We start from the raw sequence: 21691 nt of genomic DNA, 5'->3' as shown, positions 1-21691 counted from the left end.
GTCAATGAATGGGATGCATGCAGCATTGGCACGAACACTGAGGGTGATTTATGTCTAGTTTGTGCAGACACTTAAGGTGATTCTGGTGTAACGGAAAGAGTCTTGGATTTGGAGTTGGAATCAATCAATTCAACAAGCATTTATGAAGTACCTCCTATGTGCCAGGCTCTGAGGACAAAGATCAGATAGTCCCTGCCCTCAAGCAGCTTACATTCTACTGTGGGAATATAAAATATTCAGAATGTAGATCAAATAAGTACAAAGCAATAGGGGAGGAGGGTAGTAACAGCAGAGGAAATAAGGAAAGGTCCCTTGAAGACAGTGGCACTTGAGCTGTACCTTGAAGGGGACTAAAAGCCCCAAGAGGTTGAGGAGAGGTGGGAGGTCATTCTGGGTGTGAGACATGGAGTGGGGAGTGCAATACACACTAGTGAAGCAGTAGGCAGCTACTGAAGTTTCTTGAGCTGAATAGTGATGTGGTCAGAACTATACCTCTAAATATCAATTTGGCAGGTATATGGAGGATTGTTTAGAGAGGGATGAGTCTGGATACAGAGAAACTAATTAGGAGCCTATTATAATAGTCCAGAAGAGAGGTTAGGAGGGCTTGACCGTTGGGGGCAGTGGTAGGAGTTTAGAGAAGGGGACAAGTACAAATGTATTGAGGAGATAGAATGAACCATCCTGGACTGGACTTTTCTTTTTATAAATAATTTTTTCCAGTTCAAAACGCAACAGCTGCTGCCTGGAGAGTGACTATGTCTTGATTTTTTCCCCTTCTCTTCTGCCTAAATTCATCTTACCTTTTGACTGTCCTTGGCCCACTTCTCATAAATCACAGAATTTCAGCATTGGAAGGGATATTGGAGACCATCTAATCCAATCCATAGCCGACCAAAACTCCTTCCCACAACGTGCGCCCATGGTGTTCATTTAGCCTTCGACCTCTAGTACCAAGGCATCCACTGTCCCCCAGGGCTGCCCATTCCACTTTGAGATGGACTTAATGGTTAGAAAATTTTTCATATCTCAAGATTAAATCTGTTTCTCTGCAGCTTCCCCATTGCTCCTTATTCTTCCCTTTGGAGCCAAATGGCTCCAAGTCTAATCCTTCCTCCAGGTGAGAACTCTGAAAATTCTTGAAGACATCTGTTATGTAAACCTGCTCTCCTTCAGGCTAAACCCCTACTTCCTTTAAGAGACCCCCCTTGTGGCATGACCCCTTTGTCCCAGTCACCTGCTTTAGTTTGTCAATGCCCCTTAAATGTGGTACCTAGAACTGAACGTTATCCCTGGATGGGGTCTGACCAGAACAGAGTACTCCACATCCAGTCAGTCAATAAGCATTTATTAGTGCTTACTATGTGTCAGGCACCGTGCTAAGCATTGGGGATACAAAGGAAGGCAAAAGGCAACAGGCCCTCCTCTCAAGGAACTCACAGTCTAATGATGGAGATAAAGTGAAAGCAACTGTACAAAAAGGTTGTACAGGATATTACACAGTGCAATTAACAAAGGGAAGGTGCTAGCTTAAGCAGGGTTGGGAGCTTCTTGTAGAAGGTGGGATTTTAGCTAGCACCTACTTGAAGGAAACAGGAGGTGAAGGTGAGGAGCCAGAGTAGTTGCTTCCCAGTCTAATGAACCGTCCAAAGCCTGAGAGTTAAGATGGGCAATTCCTCTGATAAAAACATATGCAGTAGCCAGCAGGTAAAAGTGGTTAACGAGGTCTCAAAAGTTACTCCACCAGGATCCAAGAGCTGCCTTTATATATCTGTTTCCCAAAGGGCCCATAGCTGAGCCCCAATCAGTCTACCTGGCAGCAAAGTTAGCTCAAGCTGGCCAAGGTCTACTCCCAAGTATCTTCATACACAATAGCCTCAGTTAGGGAGTGGGGGGAGGGAGTTGAAAAGATTAACTCAAGCTACCCCAGCTCCAGCTCCCTTAGTGTCTTGGCATACAACAGCAAGACTATCACCTCTCCTTCTGAACATTTTGCCTGACAATTCAGACAAATATTGAAACAGCATTTTTTTTTCCTCTCATATCCCAGAGTTGCCTGATATTAAGCTTGTAGTCCATTTATACTTTTATCCAAGTCACCAATAAAAATGTTTATAGCCTAAAGGCCAGGCACAGATTTTAGGGAGACTCCAATAGAGACCTCCTTCCAAGTTGATACTAAACTGTTAATGGGTATACTTTGTCTGACCTTTCAAACAGTTCTAAATCTACCTAATTGTACCATAAACTAGCTGGCATCTTAGCATCATTTCCACAAGCATAGGGTGAGATAATTTGAGAAATGCCTTGCTAAGATCTAGCTAATCTATATTTACAGTGTTTCCCTGGTAAATGAATGTATAAATGAATGAATAAATGAAAAAGCATTTATGAAGCTTGCTATATATACCAGGCACTGTTCTGAGTACTGGGGCTACAAACAGAAAAAACAAGATGATTCTTGCTGCCAAGGACTTTATAGTGTAAGAAGACAACTTATATGGAGAAATTGTAGCTAAGAAATGTTGTTTTGGGAAGGGAAATCACAGGGTTGGTGAATGGAGTCACAGAGCAACTGATTTACACTTTCCTTCCAGGCATGATAATCTTGGTATGTTTCCAGAGATAGAGATGGAAAAGGAGGGTGTGGCAGCAGGACATGAAGTTGTCCAGGGAGAAGCAATATGGTGGGTCTGAGTTGGGCTAGTTATGGTGAATGTTCACCAATCAGAAGCCCAAGACCCAGAGCAGAGCTAGAGTGCAAGATGGAAGCTAGAGCATAGAAACATGACATAGTCTAGTAACTAATATCAAAAAAAAAAAAGAGGAAATGAGTTTAATCTAGTATTCTTAGAAGCCATGTTGGCTCTTGATGAGAACCATTTCCTTTTTGACAGGTTCAATTGCCATCCCTATAACAATGTGCTCTTAAAGTTTGCCAAGAACAAATATATTAGGCAATCAACAAGTATTTATTGAGTGCCAATATTTGCTTTGCCCTGTTCTAGGCTCTGGGAATACAAAGATACAGGACATAGAACTTCCTCTCAAAGCATTTATGGTCTAATTGGGTAGGCAGGATGTATACCCACAATGAGGTCCATATCAGTTTAAGGCAGTATATGGTAAATGTCTGGTGGGTGCAGATAGTAAGCCCCAGCAGAGTTCAAAAGATGGAAAAATCACTGCTCTGAGATGGGCTAGCAAGACATCATGGAGAAGGTGGGATGGGATATGTCCTGAGGGGTGACTGTGATTTGAATAAACTAATAGCTGAATAGAGAGTGTTTACATTACATGAAGGCTTCTGGCTACACTCTCTCAGGAATGGCATTCTGCCTCAAACCTCATATAATATTTATTTTGTAACTCTGGCACACTTGTCATAGAATTTTGGGTATTCTGGGTACAGTATTGATGTCTTATGTGAATACTAGCCTGCAATCTCCTTGAAGGCAGGGATATGTCTTTTCTAAGTGTTTTTTTCTCACTCAGTATTTGTTGAATTGTATTAAATGAAACCTAGCTGAATTGAATTGATGAGAAAGAAGAATGTGAATAAAATCAGAGAAGCAAAAATGAGCTTACCATCATGACTCATCTAGAATTCAGTGGTATCAAACTCAAATAGAAACAGAGCCTCTAAACCATACGTAAGGATCTTTGTGGGCTACATATCGACTTGGAAAACCACATAGTAACATCATTTATGTCCTGTTGTATTTATTTTGTTAAGTATTTATTTGTTAAATAATTTTGTTAAATATTTCCCAATTAAATTTTAATCTGGTACACTTGGGAATTTTGCATTATGGGTAACATATCTGATACCTCCGGTCTAGGTGACAATGAGTGGGTCAGGCTAACCAGAGTGCCCTTAATCCCAGATCTTGTGGGTTTTTTTTTTTCCATTATGGACACTTGTTTCCTAATGCCTGACTTCTGCCTTGTGTCCCTGCAGGGCTCTGGATGAGAACATGGCCAATGGTATTGATGAACTGATTGGTATTCCCTTCCCCAACCACAGCAGTGAAGTCCTGTGTAGTCTGAATGAACAGCGGCATGATGGCTTGCTCTGTGATGTCCTGCTGGTGGTCCAGGAGCAGGAGTACCGGACCCACCGGTCAGTCCTAGCTGCCTGTAGCAAGTACTTCAAGAAGCTCTTCACAGCAGGTACTTTAGCTGACCAGCCTTATGTCTATGAGATTGACTTTGTCCAGCCAGAGGCACTGGCTGCCATCCTGGAGTTTGCCTACACATCCACCCTCACAATCACAGCCTCCAACGTAAAACACATCCTGAATGCTGCCAAAATGCTAGAGATTCAGTGCATTGTTAACGTGTGCCTGGAGATCATGGAGCCTGGGGGGGATGGGGAAGAGGAGGATGACAAAGAAGATGATGACGATGAGGATGAGGAGGATGAGGAGGAGGAGGAGGAGGAAGAAGATGAAGATGATGAGGATGAGGATGATGAGGCAGAGGACTTTGCCGACCAGGAAAACCTGCCTGATGCCCAGGATATCAGCTGCCACCAAAGCCCTTCTAGGACAGACCACCTCACAGAGAAGGCCTATGCAGACACCCCAAGGGACTTTTCCAACCCTTTCCAGGCTAATGGCAGCCCTGGTCATCTAGGGGTCATTCGTGACTTTTCCATTGAGTCTTTACTGAGAGAAAACCTCTACCCCAAAGCTAACATCCCTGACAGAAGGCCTGCCTTATCACCCTTTTCCCCGGGCTTCTTTCCACACCTCTGGCCTGGAGATTTTGGTGCCTTTGCCCAGCTGCCTGAACAGCCCATGGACAATGGACCCCTAGACCTGGTCATCAAAAAACGAAAGATCAAGGAAGAGGAGAAGGAGGAGCTCCCGCCGCCACCACCACCACCACCCTTCCCTGGTGACTTCTTTAAGGATGTGTTTGCTGACCTCCCTGGGGGACCCCTGGGACCCATAAAGGCCGAGACCGACTATGGCACCTATCTCAACTTCCTGAGTGCCACCCACCTAGGTAGCATCTTTCCCCCATGGCCGCTGGCAGAGGAACGGAAGCTAAAGCCCAAGGCATCTCAGCAGTGCCCCATCTGCCATAAGATCATCATGGGGGCAGGGAAACTGCCACGGCACATGAGGACGCACACAGGGGAGAAGCCGTATATGTGTAACATCTGTGAGGTTCGATTCACCAGGTGTGCTCCCAGAGGCCAGGGAAGGTTGGGGTGGTGGAGGAGGAGAGAAAGGCAGGGGAATGGTGAGGACTTAGTGGGTGGAGAGAGAAGGATGGGCCTAGGGAGTTTGGACTGAGCCCAATCTGGAATCTGGAAGGGTCTGTCTGTCAACCAGAATTTTTTAAGCACCCAAGTGCCAGACACTGTGTTAAGCCTTCAGGATTAAAGAAAGGCAAAAATAAGTCTCTCCTGTTAAGGAGCTCAAGGTCTAGTGGATCAGAATGTTAGTATTTACAGGGACTTCAGATATTATCTTATTCAGAAGAAGAAACTGAGGCTCAGAGAGAGGAAGAGATTTGCCCAAGGTTGTACTGCTTATCACTGAAGGAGTCTCAGGAGAGATTCAGTCTCCCACTAGGGTCCTAAGAAGATAACCTAATCTTGTGAACCAGCTACTGAGAAGATAGGAGTAGCCACTGAGAAGGTTGCTTTAACCACTTCCAAGGCAAACTTTGGGGACTGGACCCCCATTTATTCTTTTCTATGTTTGTCTTTTATCAGACCTATGATTTCACCTAGGGAGGAACACCCACTCCCAATGCAGATCTGTGTCTTTTCTTTGATTTATAATCTTAGAGAGTTACCTGGGGCAATAAGAGATTAGGTGACTTGACCAGAGCTTCACACAACCAGTATATGTCAGAAGGTGGACTTGAACCCAGGTCTTTGGGATTTCAAGGCCCAATTTCTATCTCACACACCACGATGCCTCTCCTCTTGTCTGTTCTCATTTTCATGAGAGATCAGAAAAAAATATAAACCATCATAAAAAAATTAAAACTACAACAGGAGGGACAGCTCGATGACACAGTGGATAGAGCACTGGCTCTGGAGACAGGAGGACCTGAGTTCAAATCCAACTTCAGACGCTTACTGGCTGTGTGATCCTGGACAAGTCACTTAACCCAGATTGCCTCCAAACAAAAGACAACAGGAGGTTTTTGTCTTGCAAAAAATTTCAATGATGTTTGTGGCAACCAGACAATGAAGCATATTGGTTTTATTAAGATCTGTAAGACAATTTCAGGTCAGATTTGCCCATCACGTATTTTGAATCAGCTTCATTTCTGAGACTGTCATTCACCAGAATGGTCGGCAAACATGAGTGTGCTACCAATTTCCAAAACAGTTTTTATGTTAGGAAAAGTTATGTGGATATTAATGCCAAAGCAGCCAGCTGACTGATCGTCTGAATGCACCATTAATTAGAGAGGCAGCAGGGTATAATGGAAAGAGCATAATGGAAAGGACATCACAAAGCAAATTAGAGGGCTTGGGTTCAAAATCTGCCATTGATACTTACTATCTGTGTAATCTTGGGCAAGTCCCTTAATTACCGGGCTCCTCATTTTTCTCCCCTGTAAAGTGGGAGGTCAGCTATGTAGCACAGTGGATAGAGCACTGGGCCTGGAGTCAGGAAGACCCGAGTTCAAATTCAACCTCAGACACGTAGTAGCTGCGAGACCCTGGGCTAGTCACTGTTTGCCTCAGTTTCTCCATCTGTAAAATGAGCTGGAGAAGGAAATGGCAAACCACTCTGGTATCTCTGCCAAGAAAACCCCAAATGGGGCCGTGAAAAGTCAGACATGACTGAAATGACTGAACAACATAACAAAGTGAGAAGGTTAGATTAAAAGGCCTCCAAGGTCCCTTCCAACTCTGAAACTATTATCCTAGGAATCTGGATTAGTGAGAAATTGTGTCTCCACATATTAAGTGTGCTGCCATGTCAAGTATCAGGGTTTGGGTTTTGTTTTTGTTTTTGTTTTTTTGAAACAGACCAGAACTCATATATGAAACTGTTTTGTTTCCCTCAAGTAGAGAATCACAGAATCACGAAGTTTCAGAACTAGAAGGAATAGTGTAGAGGCATCTAGGCCAAATCTCTCTGAAGCAAGAACGAATCCCTGCTACATTAAAATAAAGCACTTAACAAACCTTGAAGCACTACAGGAGAGCAGTAATTATTATTATCCCTGACAAGTCTGCTTAACCATCTCCAGTGACGGGAAGCTTAAACCCCTCCAAAGTGGCCCGTTCCATTGCTGCACAGTCCTGGTTGGTAAGAGTTTCTTCCTTGAGTGAAGCTAAAATCTGGCCCCTCAAGGTCCCATACACTGACCCTGAGCCTCCGGACCAAATAAAATGTCTAATCTTAGTTCCACATGACAGCCCTTCAGATGTATGAACACAACTCTAATATTCCCTCCAAGGCCTCTTTTCATCACACTAAGAAGAAAAAACCAACGTAATTCCTTTACTTTGCTTAGCTACAATGACCAAATTCCAACTCAATGGTCTTTTCTGGAAACAACCTGGGGATATAATTGTCGGCAGCACAGCCATCTACGGTAGCACGTTTTCCTTTGTGGATGGATTTGATTTGGGGAAATGGCCAAATGAAATCCAGAGTGAAGGCTGGTGAATGAGGTCAAATGGGGGTTCCTGTTTTGGGTTTTTTCCGAAAATAAGACGGACCTTGGTGGGGGAAAGGCAGTGGAGAGGCAGTGTCCTGTTGGGTAGAGAGATGGCCTTGGAATGAAAAGACCTGAGTTCAAATCACGTATGACCGTGGGAAGGAGGTTAACCTCTCTGTGCTTCAAGGCAACTAGCTCTCTAAGAATATAAGTTAGAGATAAATTGCCAGTCTACATCAGTGGATGGGATTTCCACACTGGGTATTCCTTCTAGTGATAAAACCACAAGTCTATAGCAAAAATAAAACAAACGAAAAAAACAAAAACAAAAAAACCTGATGAAACTGATTTTCTTCTCTGGCTTGTAGTCTGGCTCTGAAGGCAGTTCCCAAAGGAAAGCTCTAAACATGTGATGAGTAATGGTAATATCTCTGAAATAAGTCTATAACCTCCCAAGGGGACTACTTTGAAGGATGCAGCGCTCGCTCAGAGGTGTGAGTTCTGGTTTGTGATTAAGTAGCTGGTTTTTTCACCCCACATTCATCCCTCATAGAGATTGAGGTAAAGGCCTTTCTTTATGTACAAAGTTTTACAGCTAATCCTTTTCCTGTAATGCTCTGCCTGATGCTTTCATCCTATGGTTGGTAACTGGACCCAGCAGCTTTATGGCAGGCAACAGGGGATGTGTCCCTTTTAGAAGTGATGCATTGGCATCCTTGCTTTGCTGATGAATCTGCTCTGTGTTTCAGGTAAATCCTTGAGCTGATCTTATCAAATCCCTACCCTGTCATCCTCCCATTGACCTAATCCAGGTCCTGAATTATCCCCAAGACTTACATCAAGGCTGAGCTTTGCTATTCTTGGCCCGGACTATATTTCTCAGTGTCCTCAGGCCCCCTCAACCCCTGCCAGTCCACAGCAGGCACGCAAGCCAGTAATGCTTGGCACTACCTGGGAGCCTTGTCCGTATTGCTAGCCAGGCGTACCATGCCCTCCGGCTCCTAGTTTCCTTGGGTAAGTGTGGATCAAAAGGAAAAAAAAAATTAGAAAATGTTTCCAAGGTGAAAATGCCCTATCAGTTTTGGCATGAGAGAAAGCCAAGTGAATATGGTAGCAAAGGAAAATGATGCTATGTTTGAGGCACTGTGCTAAGCACTTTACCAATATTATCTCATTTGCTCCTCACAACAACCCTGGGAGGTAGGTGCTATTATTATCCCCATTTTATAATTGAGGGAACTGAGGTAAACAAAGGTTAGATGACTTAATCAGAGTTATAAAGCTGATTAAGTATATGAGGCTAAATTTGAATTTAGGTCTTGACTGTATACATAGAGCCACCTACCTGCCTAGAACATTGGATTTAAAGTCAAAAGACCTGGGTTTGAATTCTGGTTCTTCTGCTTTCTACCTGTGTGACCTTGGCCAAGTCACCAGTCCCACTCCACCAGTTCCATTTCAGTTTCCAATCTATGATCCTGTGACTCCCTTTCCTCCAGCATCCCTTACAACTTAAGAGCTTTCAGTTCAACGAAACAGTATGAGAAATATTTGTTAGGCACATCCTGTGAGTGCTAGGCACTTGGAATACAAATGTAAACAATGAGATGCCACCACCCTCAAGATGTTTACAGTCATTTGGGAGGATATAATGAATGGATGAGTAAGCATAATGCAAGAAAGAATGTAATAGGACAAAGGAAAAAAACAAAGTACACCAGAAAAATCTGAGAAGAAAATACTTTCATTTAGGGGAGAGTCAGGGAAGGCACCTGATTTAAGCTGTGAAGGAAAAAAAAGGATTTTAATAGGCAGAGATGGAGAATCAGTGCATTCCAGGTATATGGTATGGCAGATGGGATGACCTTTACAAATGGTCGGAGGTTGAGGGTGATAGAAGAAGATCAAGGAATGGTTAATAGTCCAGTTTAGTTCAAATATGGAGTTCATGAAAGGTAACATCATAAAATAAGACCAGAAAGACAGGTTGAAGCTAGGTTGTTACAGCCCTTAAATGTCATACAGTGTTTGTATTGTATCCTAGGTGGCACAGTAGATTGAGCACTGGGCCTGCAGTCAGGAAGACCTGAGTTCAAATATGGCCTCAGACACTTACTAGCTGTGTGACTCTGGGCAAGTCACTTAACCTCTGTTTGCCTCAGGTTCTTTAACTGCAAAATGGGGATAATAATAGTACCTACTTCCAGGGTTGTTGAGGGGATCAAATGAAATAACATTCATAAAGAACTTAGCGTAGTTCCTGGCACATAGTAGGTACTATATAAATATTATTTATTTATTTTTTTATTATGGCAACAGGGAGCCATTTACTAAAGGTTTAGGGACAGGAGAGTGACATGATCAGACCTAGGCCTTAGCAAGGTTATTTTAGCAGCTATGTGGAGAGGGGAGAGATTGGAATCAGGGAGAACAATTGGCCCATTCCACTAATCCAGGCCAGAGATAATAGCCATTTCATAACAGTTTTTTTGCTAAAAGACCTAGAAATGCTCATGGCAGATAGGCAGAGGGGAAGAGAAGGAATGAGGTAGCAATCTATACAAACGTTGTGTCAGGGATATACCTTTTCCTGCACAATCCTGGATAGCCTTTGAGGAGCTCTGAAACTCCTTTGAAAAGTCCATCCTTGTGTCTTGTGTAAGGGGATGCTAGATTCCTGGCTCTGTACCTTACTGGGTAAAATTCATTCAGGGCAATCAAAATATACATTGTCAAAGCTCTCTGAAAAGACCAGAATATTTTTTTTTGCCCTTAGCAACATGAGAATCTCAACAGGTCTCAGACAGAGAACTGTTGGAAAATAATTTTAATAGTCTGCAAACCATAGGGCTTAACAATAGGCCTCTGGGTGAGCTTACTCAGGAATTCATCCTGGATTCTCTTCTGTCATCCCTGCACACATTTAGACAGGAAAGGAAACGAAGAGGCTCTAACCAACCGAAAAGTCATCCCTGGTACCATCTAACTTTTACCTGACCCTAGGATGGGTGCCCTGTGTCACCGGGCAGGCCTCACTCCCAACAGAATCCCCCAGTGGGAGATGCGGTGAAGTGTAAGACAGTCACTGTCCTCAAGGAGCTTATGGTCTGGGGAGATAGGGTACACATGTTGACACTTGGGATACAAATATGAGCAATGAGATGCTTCTACCCTCAAGGTGTTTACAGTCAATTGGGAGGATATGATGAGTAAGCACGATGCAAGAATGAGACAAAGGAAAGAGACAGACAAGGTGCCCTAAAAAAAAAAATCTCAGAATATTTTCATTCAGGGGAGAGTCAGGAAGGCACCTGATCTGAGGTGTGAAGAAAAAAAGGATTTTAATAGGCAGAGATAGGGAATCAGTGCACTCCATGCATGCAGGATGACCTTTACAAATGGCCAGAAGTTGCGGGTGGCAGGAAACAACATCAAATAACCCAAGACTAACAGGTGAAGTTATGTACAGACCACAACTGCTGGGGGAGATCAGAGGACAGGAAACTCAGTGGGGGTTAGAGGAGTCAGGGAAGGATACATGGAGGCAGTGGGACTTGAGGTGGGCCTTGCAGGATAGGTGGGATTTCAGACAGGTGGAAGGGAGTTCTCTGTGGGTTCTGCGCCATGGGAGGGGTATGGACCCAACCACAGTCAGAGTGCTTGGTCCCAGTTCTCCCTTGAATCATAACCATCAAAGTCAAGGTTAGGATTAGCAAATAATCATATATGGAGGGCCATGGGTGCCCAATACTGTGCACCAGGAACCAAGTACAGAATGGAAGGAACTTATAGTTTGGTTTAATGAGACAAAATGAATGTATGGGAAACGCTGGTGAATGACATATATCATAAGAGACAGATGTCTGTCTCTAGCCAGTTGGATCATAGTTTTAGATCTAGAAGGGACCTTAGATGCTATCAAGTCCAACTTCCTCATTTTACAGATAGGGAAACTGAGGCACAGAGAAATTAAGTGACTTGCCTCAGGTTGCGCAGTGAGTGTCTAAAGCAAGATTTAAACCCAGTCTTCCTGACTCTTGTCTAGTGTCCTCTTTATTACTATGTTTCATGTTCACCTTAGACCCTTGGGGAGGAGTATTTCAAACAGCAGTACTGGGATTTAGGGAGGGCCAAACTAGATGCTTCTTGTCATCCCTTCTAGTATGTTGAAATAAGACAGAATGACTGAACTAGGGTTAGGAAGACACTTATGAGCTGTGTAACCATGGACACATCACAGCCTCTCAGAGCCTTAGTTTTCTCATCTGTAAAATGGGAATCGAATCTGTAATAGCTACTTTACAGGGTTGTGAGCCTCAAATGAGTCCATGAACAAAAGGAAATTTGAAAATTTTAAAGCTCCCTATAAATGCCAGTTAATATTATTTTTATGATCCTATTACATCTCCAGATAGCAGGAAAACAGACCACTTTTAGACCCAAATCTCCTACTTCAAGTACGAGCCCATACTAAGCACTCCTAACTTAGTACCACTCCACCCCCCTCAACCCTCCCAGAATGTGATTGTTTTCTCCTGGAGCAATGTTGAGAGCTGGTTTTTTTTGTTTGTTTGTTTGTTTGTTTGGGTTTCAGTTCTTCTGCTAGGTTTTTCTTTGTTTAATTCCCTAACTTCTGGCAGCTCTTAGAATCTTATTAAGATAATGTAATGTCATTAAGAGCAGCAGGAGGAAGGGAGTTAGTTTCATCCCCTCAGGTTGCTGAGAAGATCTGTGTCTATAGTGCTGGGAAAGCATTCTTCTGATTGGGAGCTTGATGGAGGGCGGTTCAATGTTAGGCCAGAGGTCTCCTGGCTATTTTTATTAACTCTGGGTATGGATGAGCTCATGGGGATCTTCTTGCTGGTCTAGCCTTCTTTTCAGAAGGTGAAATCTTTTAGCTGGCAGGCAGGAAGGCAGCAGATTGGGACTCAGGTAGGCATGTAAGCAGCAGGAGATAGCAGGAAGGAAGGGAGGGGGGTGACAAGAGGAGAAAGCGTGACTTTTATAGCTGAGAAAACTACAGACCAGGGGAGGGAAAGTGACTTGCCCTAGGCTCCCCGGTTACTGAATGGCTCACCAATATCGCTTATGTTTTACAAAGTGCTTTACAGATGGATGCTATTTTATTTAATCCTCACAAGAATCCTAGATGATTGTTGTTGTAATTGTTTAGTTGTATCTGACTCTTCATGACCCTGTTTGGGGTTTTCTTGGCAAAGATACTGGAGTGGTTTGCCATTTACTTCTCTAGCTCATTTTTATAAATGTGGAAACTGAGGCAAATAGGGTGAAGTGACTGGCCCAAGGTCACATAGATAGTAAGTATCTGAGGCCAGATTTGAATTCAGGAAGATGAGTCTTCCTGACTCCAGGCTGGGCACTCTATTCACTGTGCTATCTAGCTGCCCAAAGAATCTTGGGAGATAAGTGCTAGTGTTATACCCATTTTACAGATGAGGAAACTGAGGCAGAGGGAGGTTAAACAACTTGCTCAGGGTCACACAGCAAGTAAGTGACTGCATCAGGATTCAAATGCAGGTCTTTTGGACTCCAAGTCCAGCTTCCTCTATGAGAGACATATATGTATTATACGAGAGTGGTGCATGGGAAAGAGTTTTGAACTACAAGCCAGAAGGCATATGTTCTAAGGCTGGCTCTATTGCTAGCCAGCTGTGTGACCTGAATGCATCACCTAAGCTCTGGAGGCCTTAGTTTCCTTATCTGTGAAAGAAGGGTAAGGCAGGTTTCTTTCTGAGACTCTTTCCAGCTCCAATATTCCATGATTCTGTCCAGGCAAATGCACACAAATGCATATGGGTGTCCTTTGAGTTGGTTGAGTGCAGGACATGGGACATTGGCAGGAAGCCTTAAAAAACAATGAGGATTTTATAGCACTGGCCTAGCTAGTGCCTAGGGGAGAGTTTTAAAAATAGGATAACCTCTTGATCTGTCTGGGCCACTTGGGGTGGATATGCTGTGTCCTGAAGGCAGAGGAACACACCAGGTGCTCTCTCAAGGATCCTTCCAGCCCTAAGAACTTGTGATTTTTTTTGAGGATGAGATTGAATTAGGGCCAGGGCCCTTAAAATTGTGCTCCAGGAAATCCCAAGGGACAAGGAGGCTCCATCCTTCTCTCATGGCAGCTGTGTTTAATTTTGTGTCTGCTCAATCCCTTCTTAATCCCTTCCCTTCCCTTCCCCCCCTCCTCCACCCCCACTGCCCTGGGGCTGGAGGAGAAGAATGCGAACAGGGGCTCCCCCCGCCTCAGAGAAACTTGTAAATGAAGTCTTCCCTTAGGTGACCTCTTTGTTGCAGTTGTCACTACAGCACATCTGTGAAATGGTCAGAGAGCTGGAAGGGACCTCTCATCCAACTCCCTTATTTTACAGAGGAGAAAAATGAGGCCCAGAGAGGAGCTCTGAGACTCAAGTACCAGCCGAGAACATAATCCCTCATTTTAATCCTTGTCATTGCCCTTTAATAGTCCAAAGAGGGATGACAGTGCCACTAACTGTGTGACCCTAAATTAGTCACTTACCCACTCTGGGCCTTATTTTCCCCATTTGTAAAATGAGAAGGTGGGACCCTAATTAGAAGATCTCTAAGATTACTTCCAGATCTAAGAATTCCCTGAAACCCTGTAGATACAGTCTGGTTACAAAGCATGTGAATGCAGCATCCTTGAAGGGGAAAAGAAGGGGAGATGTCACAAAAGAGAAGGGAGCTCCCTTCTCCCCCACCAGCCTCAGAGTGCTCATTGGATGGACGTAGATGAGCCTCAGGTCTTTCTGAACACCAGCTGGCAGAGCTACTTCCCTCCACCCCCATCCTTCCTGTCTCCCTGAGTCACTCCAGCTGCTTGATTCCCACAGGGACAGCAACAGTGATATCCGAAGGGGTCCTGAAGGGCAGGGGACATCCCTGTACTCTAGGCACAAGAAGGCTAGCTCTATAACCCTGTCCACAAGCCCCAATAACAGTCAGGCTAGGAGCTCAGCCATGAGGGAGAAGGTGAAGGACAGGAGAGGGTGAAGTCATTCCCCCAGGTAATATTCTCACAATGACCCCCTTTCTTCCATCCCCCCAAGAACTTTTGATCAGGCTTTATAAACAACCTGGACATGAGAGTCAGTGGGACATCTAGTGGTCACTGTCAATCAGGAAGGGGAAAGTAAAGCATCTCTCAGTCCCAGGGTCCTGGAAGGGGCAGCCCCAGACTCACCGATGTTGAAAGGTTTTAATTTGATCAAATTAAGTTGTAGCCAGTAATTTCAGTGTGGAATTCAGTTTCTAAATTGGTACCAGCCGGAAACCAGAGCCCCAACATGAAGTCGGAAGCTTGATTCCACAAACAGGACTTATAGTAGGGGTCTGGGGTACTCTAGGAAGGGCAGCCTATTGTACCCACCTACAAATGTGAGTACAACTGTATTTATGTGATGCTGACTGTATGCAGGGCCCTGTGTCAGGACTGAAGGAGATGTAAAGTTTAGATACACATAGACCCTGCCTTAACTCTGAAGCCTCTTCATGCTCCAAATCTAGAATCCAAGGATATGAAGAAACAACGAGGTATAGTGGGCAGTGTGAGAAACTTGAGGTTAGAAAGACCTTAGGGGCAGCTAGGTGGTGCAGTGGATAGAGAACCGGCCCTGGAGTCAGGAGGACCTGAGTTCAGGCACTTGACAATTACTAGTTGTGTGACCCTGGGCAAGTGACTTAAGCCCAATTGCCTCACCAAGAAAAAAAAAAGAAAAAAAGAAAGAAAGACCTCAGTTTGAATTTTATCTCTAATGCTAATAAATCAGTTGTGTAATCTCAGTGAAGTCATATATTCTCTCTGAGCCTCAGTTTCCACATCTGTAAAATAGGATCTTTCCCGTTCTAGCTCTATGATCTATTACATGGAGATAAAAAAAAATCTGTGATAAACCTCATAAGGTTTGGAAGAGAATCAAATGAGACAATGCATGTATGTAAAGTCCTTTGCAAACCTTAAATTGTTCTGTTAAGTTGGTTTAATCGTGTCTGACTCTTCATGACCCCATTTGGGGTTCTCTTGGCAAAGGTACTGAAGTGGTTTGCCATTTCCTTCTCCAGCACATTTTATAGAGAAGAAACTGAGGCCAACAGGGTTAAGTGACTTGCCCAGGGTCACAGTTAGTAAGTGTCTGAGGCCAGATTTGAACTCAGAAAGATGAGTTTTTCTGGCTTCAGGCCCAGAGCTCTAGCCACTGTGCCACCAACCTGCCCACAGACCTTAGAGCAACATGTCAATGTTGGCTACTATTATCCTGTGGTGCTTCATAGAGCTTACAGTTTAAAAGGATGATAAGAAACCAAGACAGATATTAAGTTGCATAAGTACATTGGAGAGTTATCACAAAAAAAAAGTGTTGTTGTTACTGGGAAGAGAAGGTCACAACTGATCTGATAGAATTAGGGACAGGTTTCAGGAAGGAGGTAGAGACCACGGCACACCTGGAAACTGGAGACATAAGCTGTGTGAATTTAGGGGAGTCACTAACCTCTCTGAGTATTGTTTTTTCACTTGTTAAATAGGGGTACAAATATTTGAATGACCATTGTGAGGAAATTAACACTCTCACTGCCTGCCTCACTAAGCTATTGTGGCAAAGGCATTCTGTAAACCTTAAGGATCTGGAGAAGGGAAAGTCCCCATTGTTCATCACAGGAGTGAAGACACTTCCTGAGCCTCCTTTGTTTAGGCTTCCTGTTACAGATGAAATCTAAAAAAAGAAAAAGAAAAAAAAGGATATGAAGTTTTAAGAGACAGTCTCTAAGTCACATATATGTTGGGGGGGTTATATTTGATTTAATTCTACAATTTTAATTTTAATTTAATTCTACAAATTTGTTCTGTGAAGTTTGGATTCAGTCAAAGGGCCTCACTTGAGGACCCAGAGGGCCACATGTGGCCAGGTTCCCCACCCCTGTGGCTGGGTTTCAATGATGGATAAGACAGTCCCTGTCCTTAGAGCCATAAATAGCCATAACTCTTTTCCCTAGGGCACCAAAATTTAGAAGGTGCTTGTAATTCTTTAGCTGGTAGAAGCAACTGAACCTAGTAACTAGTTAACAAGAATTAGTTAAAATAGGAAGCTACCAGATCTCCTCTCCTTTTCCCAGTCCTCCACCAGTAGCTGTCTCATATAAAGGTCTCAGGTTCTCTGTGTCCTTGTTGTGGTTCATTGTCTTAGTGTCTCTTGCTACCATGGATCCTTGTATCCTAAGGTGTCTCCTCAAAGTTCTCCCCCTGCCCCACTGAATTCATCTTAGAAGTGGATTTGGGGGCACCTTCTATGCTGCTCACCCTAGGAACATTTTGGGATGCTTGTCTCATATGGTAGAATTGTTAGTTATGACTCTCCTTGCCCTCAAGAATCTGCACTTAATAGAGGAGACTAGACATGTAGATGTAGACACAGATAACCATGATACAAAATAGAGCAAAGGAAAGATCCAAACAAAGTGTTATGAGAAAGAAACTTTAGGAAGGAGAAAGAACTGGGACCCCATGAACTATTGATCTCAGTTAACCAATGAAATAGGGAGAGGGAGTGGACCTTGAGTTTCGTTGGTACAGGGAACTCTCAGTTCTTCTACCGATGCACATGGACACCTTCTCTTCAATTATAGTCTTAGAGAGTACATACCCTGGGGAATTGAAAGATTTAGTGACTTATGCAGGATCATATAGCCAGTGTGGGTAAGAGGTGAGATTCGAACTCATGTCTTCCCTGTTTAGAAGTCTGCTCTCTAACCCCCCTGCCATGATGCCTCTTAACCAATTAAAAGAAGGGAGAGGATGGAAACCTCCCTATCAGTAATCCATTTTTAGGAACCAAATGTTAGAGAAACAACCTCATATGAGGAATTTATTTTTAAAAAATTTTTCCAGAGAATGTCTTGTGCTCAGTACATATTTAGCCAAACAATATAGTACAGAAAAAATAATGCTAGTCCTGGAGACAAGAGGATTCAGGTTCAAATCCTGTTTCAGGTGCTTATTGCTGGTAGAAACATTTTCATTTTTAGCCTGGAGAGTAAGGACTGATGCTCTGTAACCATTGGGAAAGGATGACCTAGATGTAAACCAGGTTTAGAATAAGCTGAGGCCCTATTAATGTCTGTCCAGAGAAGGACTCACTACTCGTGAGAGTCAGGTAAGAGGAAAAGACGAGAGTAGAATCCTGGCCTCCAGACCACAGAGGCTCTTTTTTTTTTTTTTTTTTAAACTGTGCTCTGCTTTGCCTCAGAATACCAGTAACTTAAACCTTGAAAAACATTCCTGTTGATTAGGGAGCATTCATTTTGCACCTGGTACTTTTATAAGAAGTAAAATTACCTGCAGACAAAGAACAGAGCCCAGGGCTTAGGAAGGGAACCGCCACATGAGATGCTTGGATGAGGTGTGCCCAGCCTTCTATAGTCACCTGGATTAACTTGCTCTCAGGATGAACAGACCTCAACAGGCCCCAGGGTTTGGGCTGGGATAAGGCGCTTTGAGCTGAAGCACCAGGATGGGGACAGCAGAAGGTAAAATGATTCCCACAGCACCAGAGGCGGGAAAGGGAGGTTCTGAAGCAGAATATGCCATCCCCCTGGTGAGGAGGGCTGAGATGGGGAGTCACCCAATGGCCACAAGGCTGGCACTGTGAGCTCCCCTGGATGCTGTCCCCCTGTGCCTCGGGTGGGGCCCTCATGGGGAAGCCTTGTTAACTCTGAGTTGTAAAAATGTGGAATTGCTCTCGGAAATAATAAAGACTTGAGGAAAAGGGGATGTTTAGGAATACCGCCGCCCCTGGCCTATGAACACATTGTAGGGAACGACCACACTCAGTTGGAGAGCTGACTAGAGAAGGAGCAACAGTCTTTGAAAGCAGTGCCGGGCATGGATGGTGCGGGAGCAGAGCGCGAAAGCCGCAGGCCTCAGAATTGAGGGAGGGCGGGAATGGAAGGAATGAAGCTTCTATATTCTTGCTAATTGCCGGTCTATCCCTTCTCCCACATCTGTCTCCCAGGCAGGACAAGCTGAAAATCCACATGAGGAAGCACACAGGTGAGCGGCCTTACCTGTGCATCCACTGCAACGCCAAGTTTGTACACAACTATGACCTCAAAAACCATATGCGCATTCACACAGGTGTCCGGCCCTACCAGTGCGAGTTCTGCTACAAGAGCTTCACCCGTTCAGACCACCTGCACCGCCACATCAAGCGCCAGAGCTGCCGCATATCCCGGCCCCGCCGAGGCCGCAAGCCCGCTGCGTGGAGAGCGGCCAGCCTTCTCTTCGGCCCCACTCCCCCGACGGAGGAAAAGGCCTTCATGATGCCCCCCACCCTGGGGGAGATCGGTGGCCATCTTGGCGGGGCGGCCGTGTGCCTGCCGGGCCCCAGTCACCCCAAGCACTATCTGGGGGCCCCAAAGGGAACCCTCAGCCTGCAGGAGCTGGAGCGACAGTTTGAAGAGACGCAGATGAAGCTGTTTGGGAGGGCGCAGCTGGAGGCAGAGAGGAATGCGGGGGGCCTCTTTGCCTTCGCCTTGGCCGAGAACATGGCTTCCCGACCCTACTTCCCTCTCCCAGACCCATGGAGTGCTGGGCTTGCCGGGCTCACAGGGCTGGCAGGACTCAACCACGTGGCCTCTATGTCGGAAGCAAACAATTAGCCCTAACTTTTGTCTTGCCCATCTGTCTCCTGCTCCTCTTCCGTACCGAGACTCCCTATTGCCCTCTCCCTCCCCTTCTCCCTTGCCCCAAGACGGGTTTTGTAAGTTCTCTACATTTTATTTTAAAAAAAGAGAAAAAGAAAAAAAAAAAGAATAGTAGCAAAGCCACACAACCCGGCCTCCTTGGGCAGCAGCCACCAATTTTCTCACTCCAAAGAAGAGAAATAACCTTCGAAGGGAAATAGCTATTCACAACTGGACACAAAAACCTAAGCATACCTGGGCCCTAGCTTCTTTCATCTTTCTTCCCCATCACAGAAGCCAGGGAGGAAACATTTTCTCAGTACAGAGTTGTAGCAGTAGCTAGATGGAGGTCAATTTGTCAAGGAAGGCCAGGAAGTAAGCAGGAAGGGGCGGGGGGGAGGGGGCGCGGTATTCAGGGCTGGGGAACCTCTGCTGCCTAGACCCCTTTAGTTCTTTAATGGTATACTTCAGGCAAAGGCTACCATGTCAGTACCAATGCAGATTCCACAGTTACAAATGGGTTCCTAAGAGCTCCCCCTTAACCTACATGAAGGGAAATGTCCCTTCCTATTTTGGAAGGATAATGGCATCCAAAGGAAGAGAATTCTGGAGGGAGAGGGGATAGGCCTGCTGGATTCTGCTCCTCTACTGACTGGCTACATGACCTAGGGCAGGTTATTTCCCCTCTCTGTGCCTCAGTTTCTCCCATCTGCATAAGGGCCCTCCCATACCTACCTCTCAAAGGAAGTTGAGAGGATTATCTAGGGACTCTGGGAGGTGCTCTGAACTCCTAGGAGAAAGGCCTGGAGAAATCTGGGCTTATTGTTTTTTGTGTTCCTTTATAAATTCCCACCCCCAGTGGGAACAACACGAGGTCCACATCAGGGAGAAGACCATGGAAGAAGGGGATCGCACTGCTCCTCTTCTGAGGCCTCAGACCCGAGAGTGACTTGTAGGGGCTCAGAAGTCACTAGTAGATCCTTCCTTTTCAAAGGAAGCACCTTTGAAAAAATCCAGTAAACCATTCCTCAGTGATTTTCCAAGGCCTGGGACCTCTTTCTTCTCTTGATGGTTCGACGGCTCTTGGGGAGCCAGCAGGACACGCCCGGAAGGTGGCCTGCTGGACAGATGTGGATTTTAAAACCTGACACTGCCTCCCTTCTTCTGCTCCTCCCTCCCCGAAGGTTCCTGAAAGCTGTGTTCACGTGACTCCTGCTGATCCAGGGGCTGATTTTATCATTTTGTTGTCCAGGGGTGCGGAGCGTCTTCCTCCTGGGCTGCCTAACCTGTGTTCATCTCTGTTCATTTGAGCACCTCAGCAAAAGGTTGGATGGGGAGAATCAAAGAACCCAATGCCCAGACCTCTATGTCTTGCTCCTTGTAGGAAGCTCTGATATCAAACATGGTGGGGAGAAGGTTACAGTGATCAGCTAAAAAAAAAAATGTGGGTTTGGGCTTCTCCACAGCACTCAGACTATATTCCCTGGGGACCAGGGATATTGGGAGCTGGCTGCATAGCCCTGGGCCATTTCAATCCGAACCCAAGGGGACACTGAAAATGGAGAAGGCTCCGCCCGCCAGGTGCCTTCCAGTTCTGCCATTCTGCTTTCCCTGAGAACTGATTGGTTTCTATAAACGTGCTAGAGAAGCAATCCACTGGGAGAGAATCTTGGGAGCAGGGATAGGCCTGGACTGACAGAGACCGAGAAGATGTCATCAGAGTTCCCTTTCCCTAGGCCCACTGAGTGGTTCCACTGAAAGGAACTCCTCACCCCCCCAACCCTACTCTCTCTCTCTCTCTCTCTCTCTCTCTCTCTCTCTCTCTCTCACACACACACACACACACACACACTTTTTAGTTTTCCCTTGGGAGCTGATACTAAATGGCCCCAGAAGACCACAGACTCCATCACACTCAAAACTCACCTCTTGGACTCTGCTGGGCCCCAACATTAGCCTAATCTTATCCTAGTTCTATGCCTTCCACTACTTACACCACACTAGTGGCTGAACAGCTTTCCCCTGTTTCCTCCAACTTGCTCTTGAAGTTTGGAAGTCAACTGCCTAAGAAGAAGGCTTCTTAGCCCCCTACCACCATTTCAGACACTGGCCTCCTGCCAGCCAAACCTTCCCCCAACCCTCGGGGCAGCCAAGGGATGGAGGGCAAACCAAACCATTTTTTTTTTAAAGAAAAAAAAAGACTACAAAACAGAATCTAATGACATTGGAGCATTTTGTTTTGTTTTGTCTTTTTGTAGATGTGTGATGACTTCTTATAAACTCAATTTTTTCAGATGACTAGTTACTTCAGGTGTTTTTTGTCTACAAT

The 21691-nt window shown here is 45.0% G+C and overlaps 1 protein-coding gene across 4 annotated transcripts in view; it reads left to right on the top strand.

The window, feature by feature from the left end:
• The window catches only part of ZBTB7C (zinc finger and BTB domain containing 7C), a 231991-nt gene extending 212243 nt beyond the window's left edge, over positions 1–19748 (top strand). For all 4 annotated transcript variants that reach the window (XM_027868750.1, XM_027868748.1, XM_027868749.1 and 1 more), the window contains 2 exons: positions 3962–5191; positions 18693–19748. In XM_027868750.1, coding sequence (XP_027724551.1) covers positions 3978–5191; positions 18693–19338 — 1860 coding nt within the window. In that variant the 5' untranslated portion in view covers positions 3962–3977 and the 3' untranslated portion in view covers positions 19339–19748. The remainder of the gene's footprint in view (positions 1–3961; positions 5192–18692) is intronic.
• The last annotated feature ends 1943 nt before the right edge of the window (positions 19749–21691 follow it).

Source organism: Vombatus ursinus, unplaced genomic scaffold (genome assembly GCF_900497805.2).
Source record: "Vombatus ursinus unplaced genomic scaffold, bare-nosed wombat genome assembly UNPS02014791.1, whole genome shotgun sequence".
NCBI classification, from domain to species: Eukaryota; Metazoa; Chordata; class Mammalia; order Diprotodontia; family Vombatidae; genus Vombatus; species Vombatus ursinus.
This window is presented reverse-complemented; position numbering and strand designations above follow the sequence as displayed.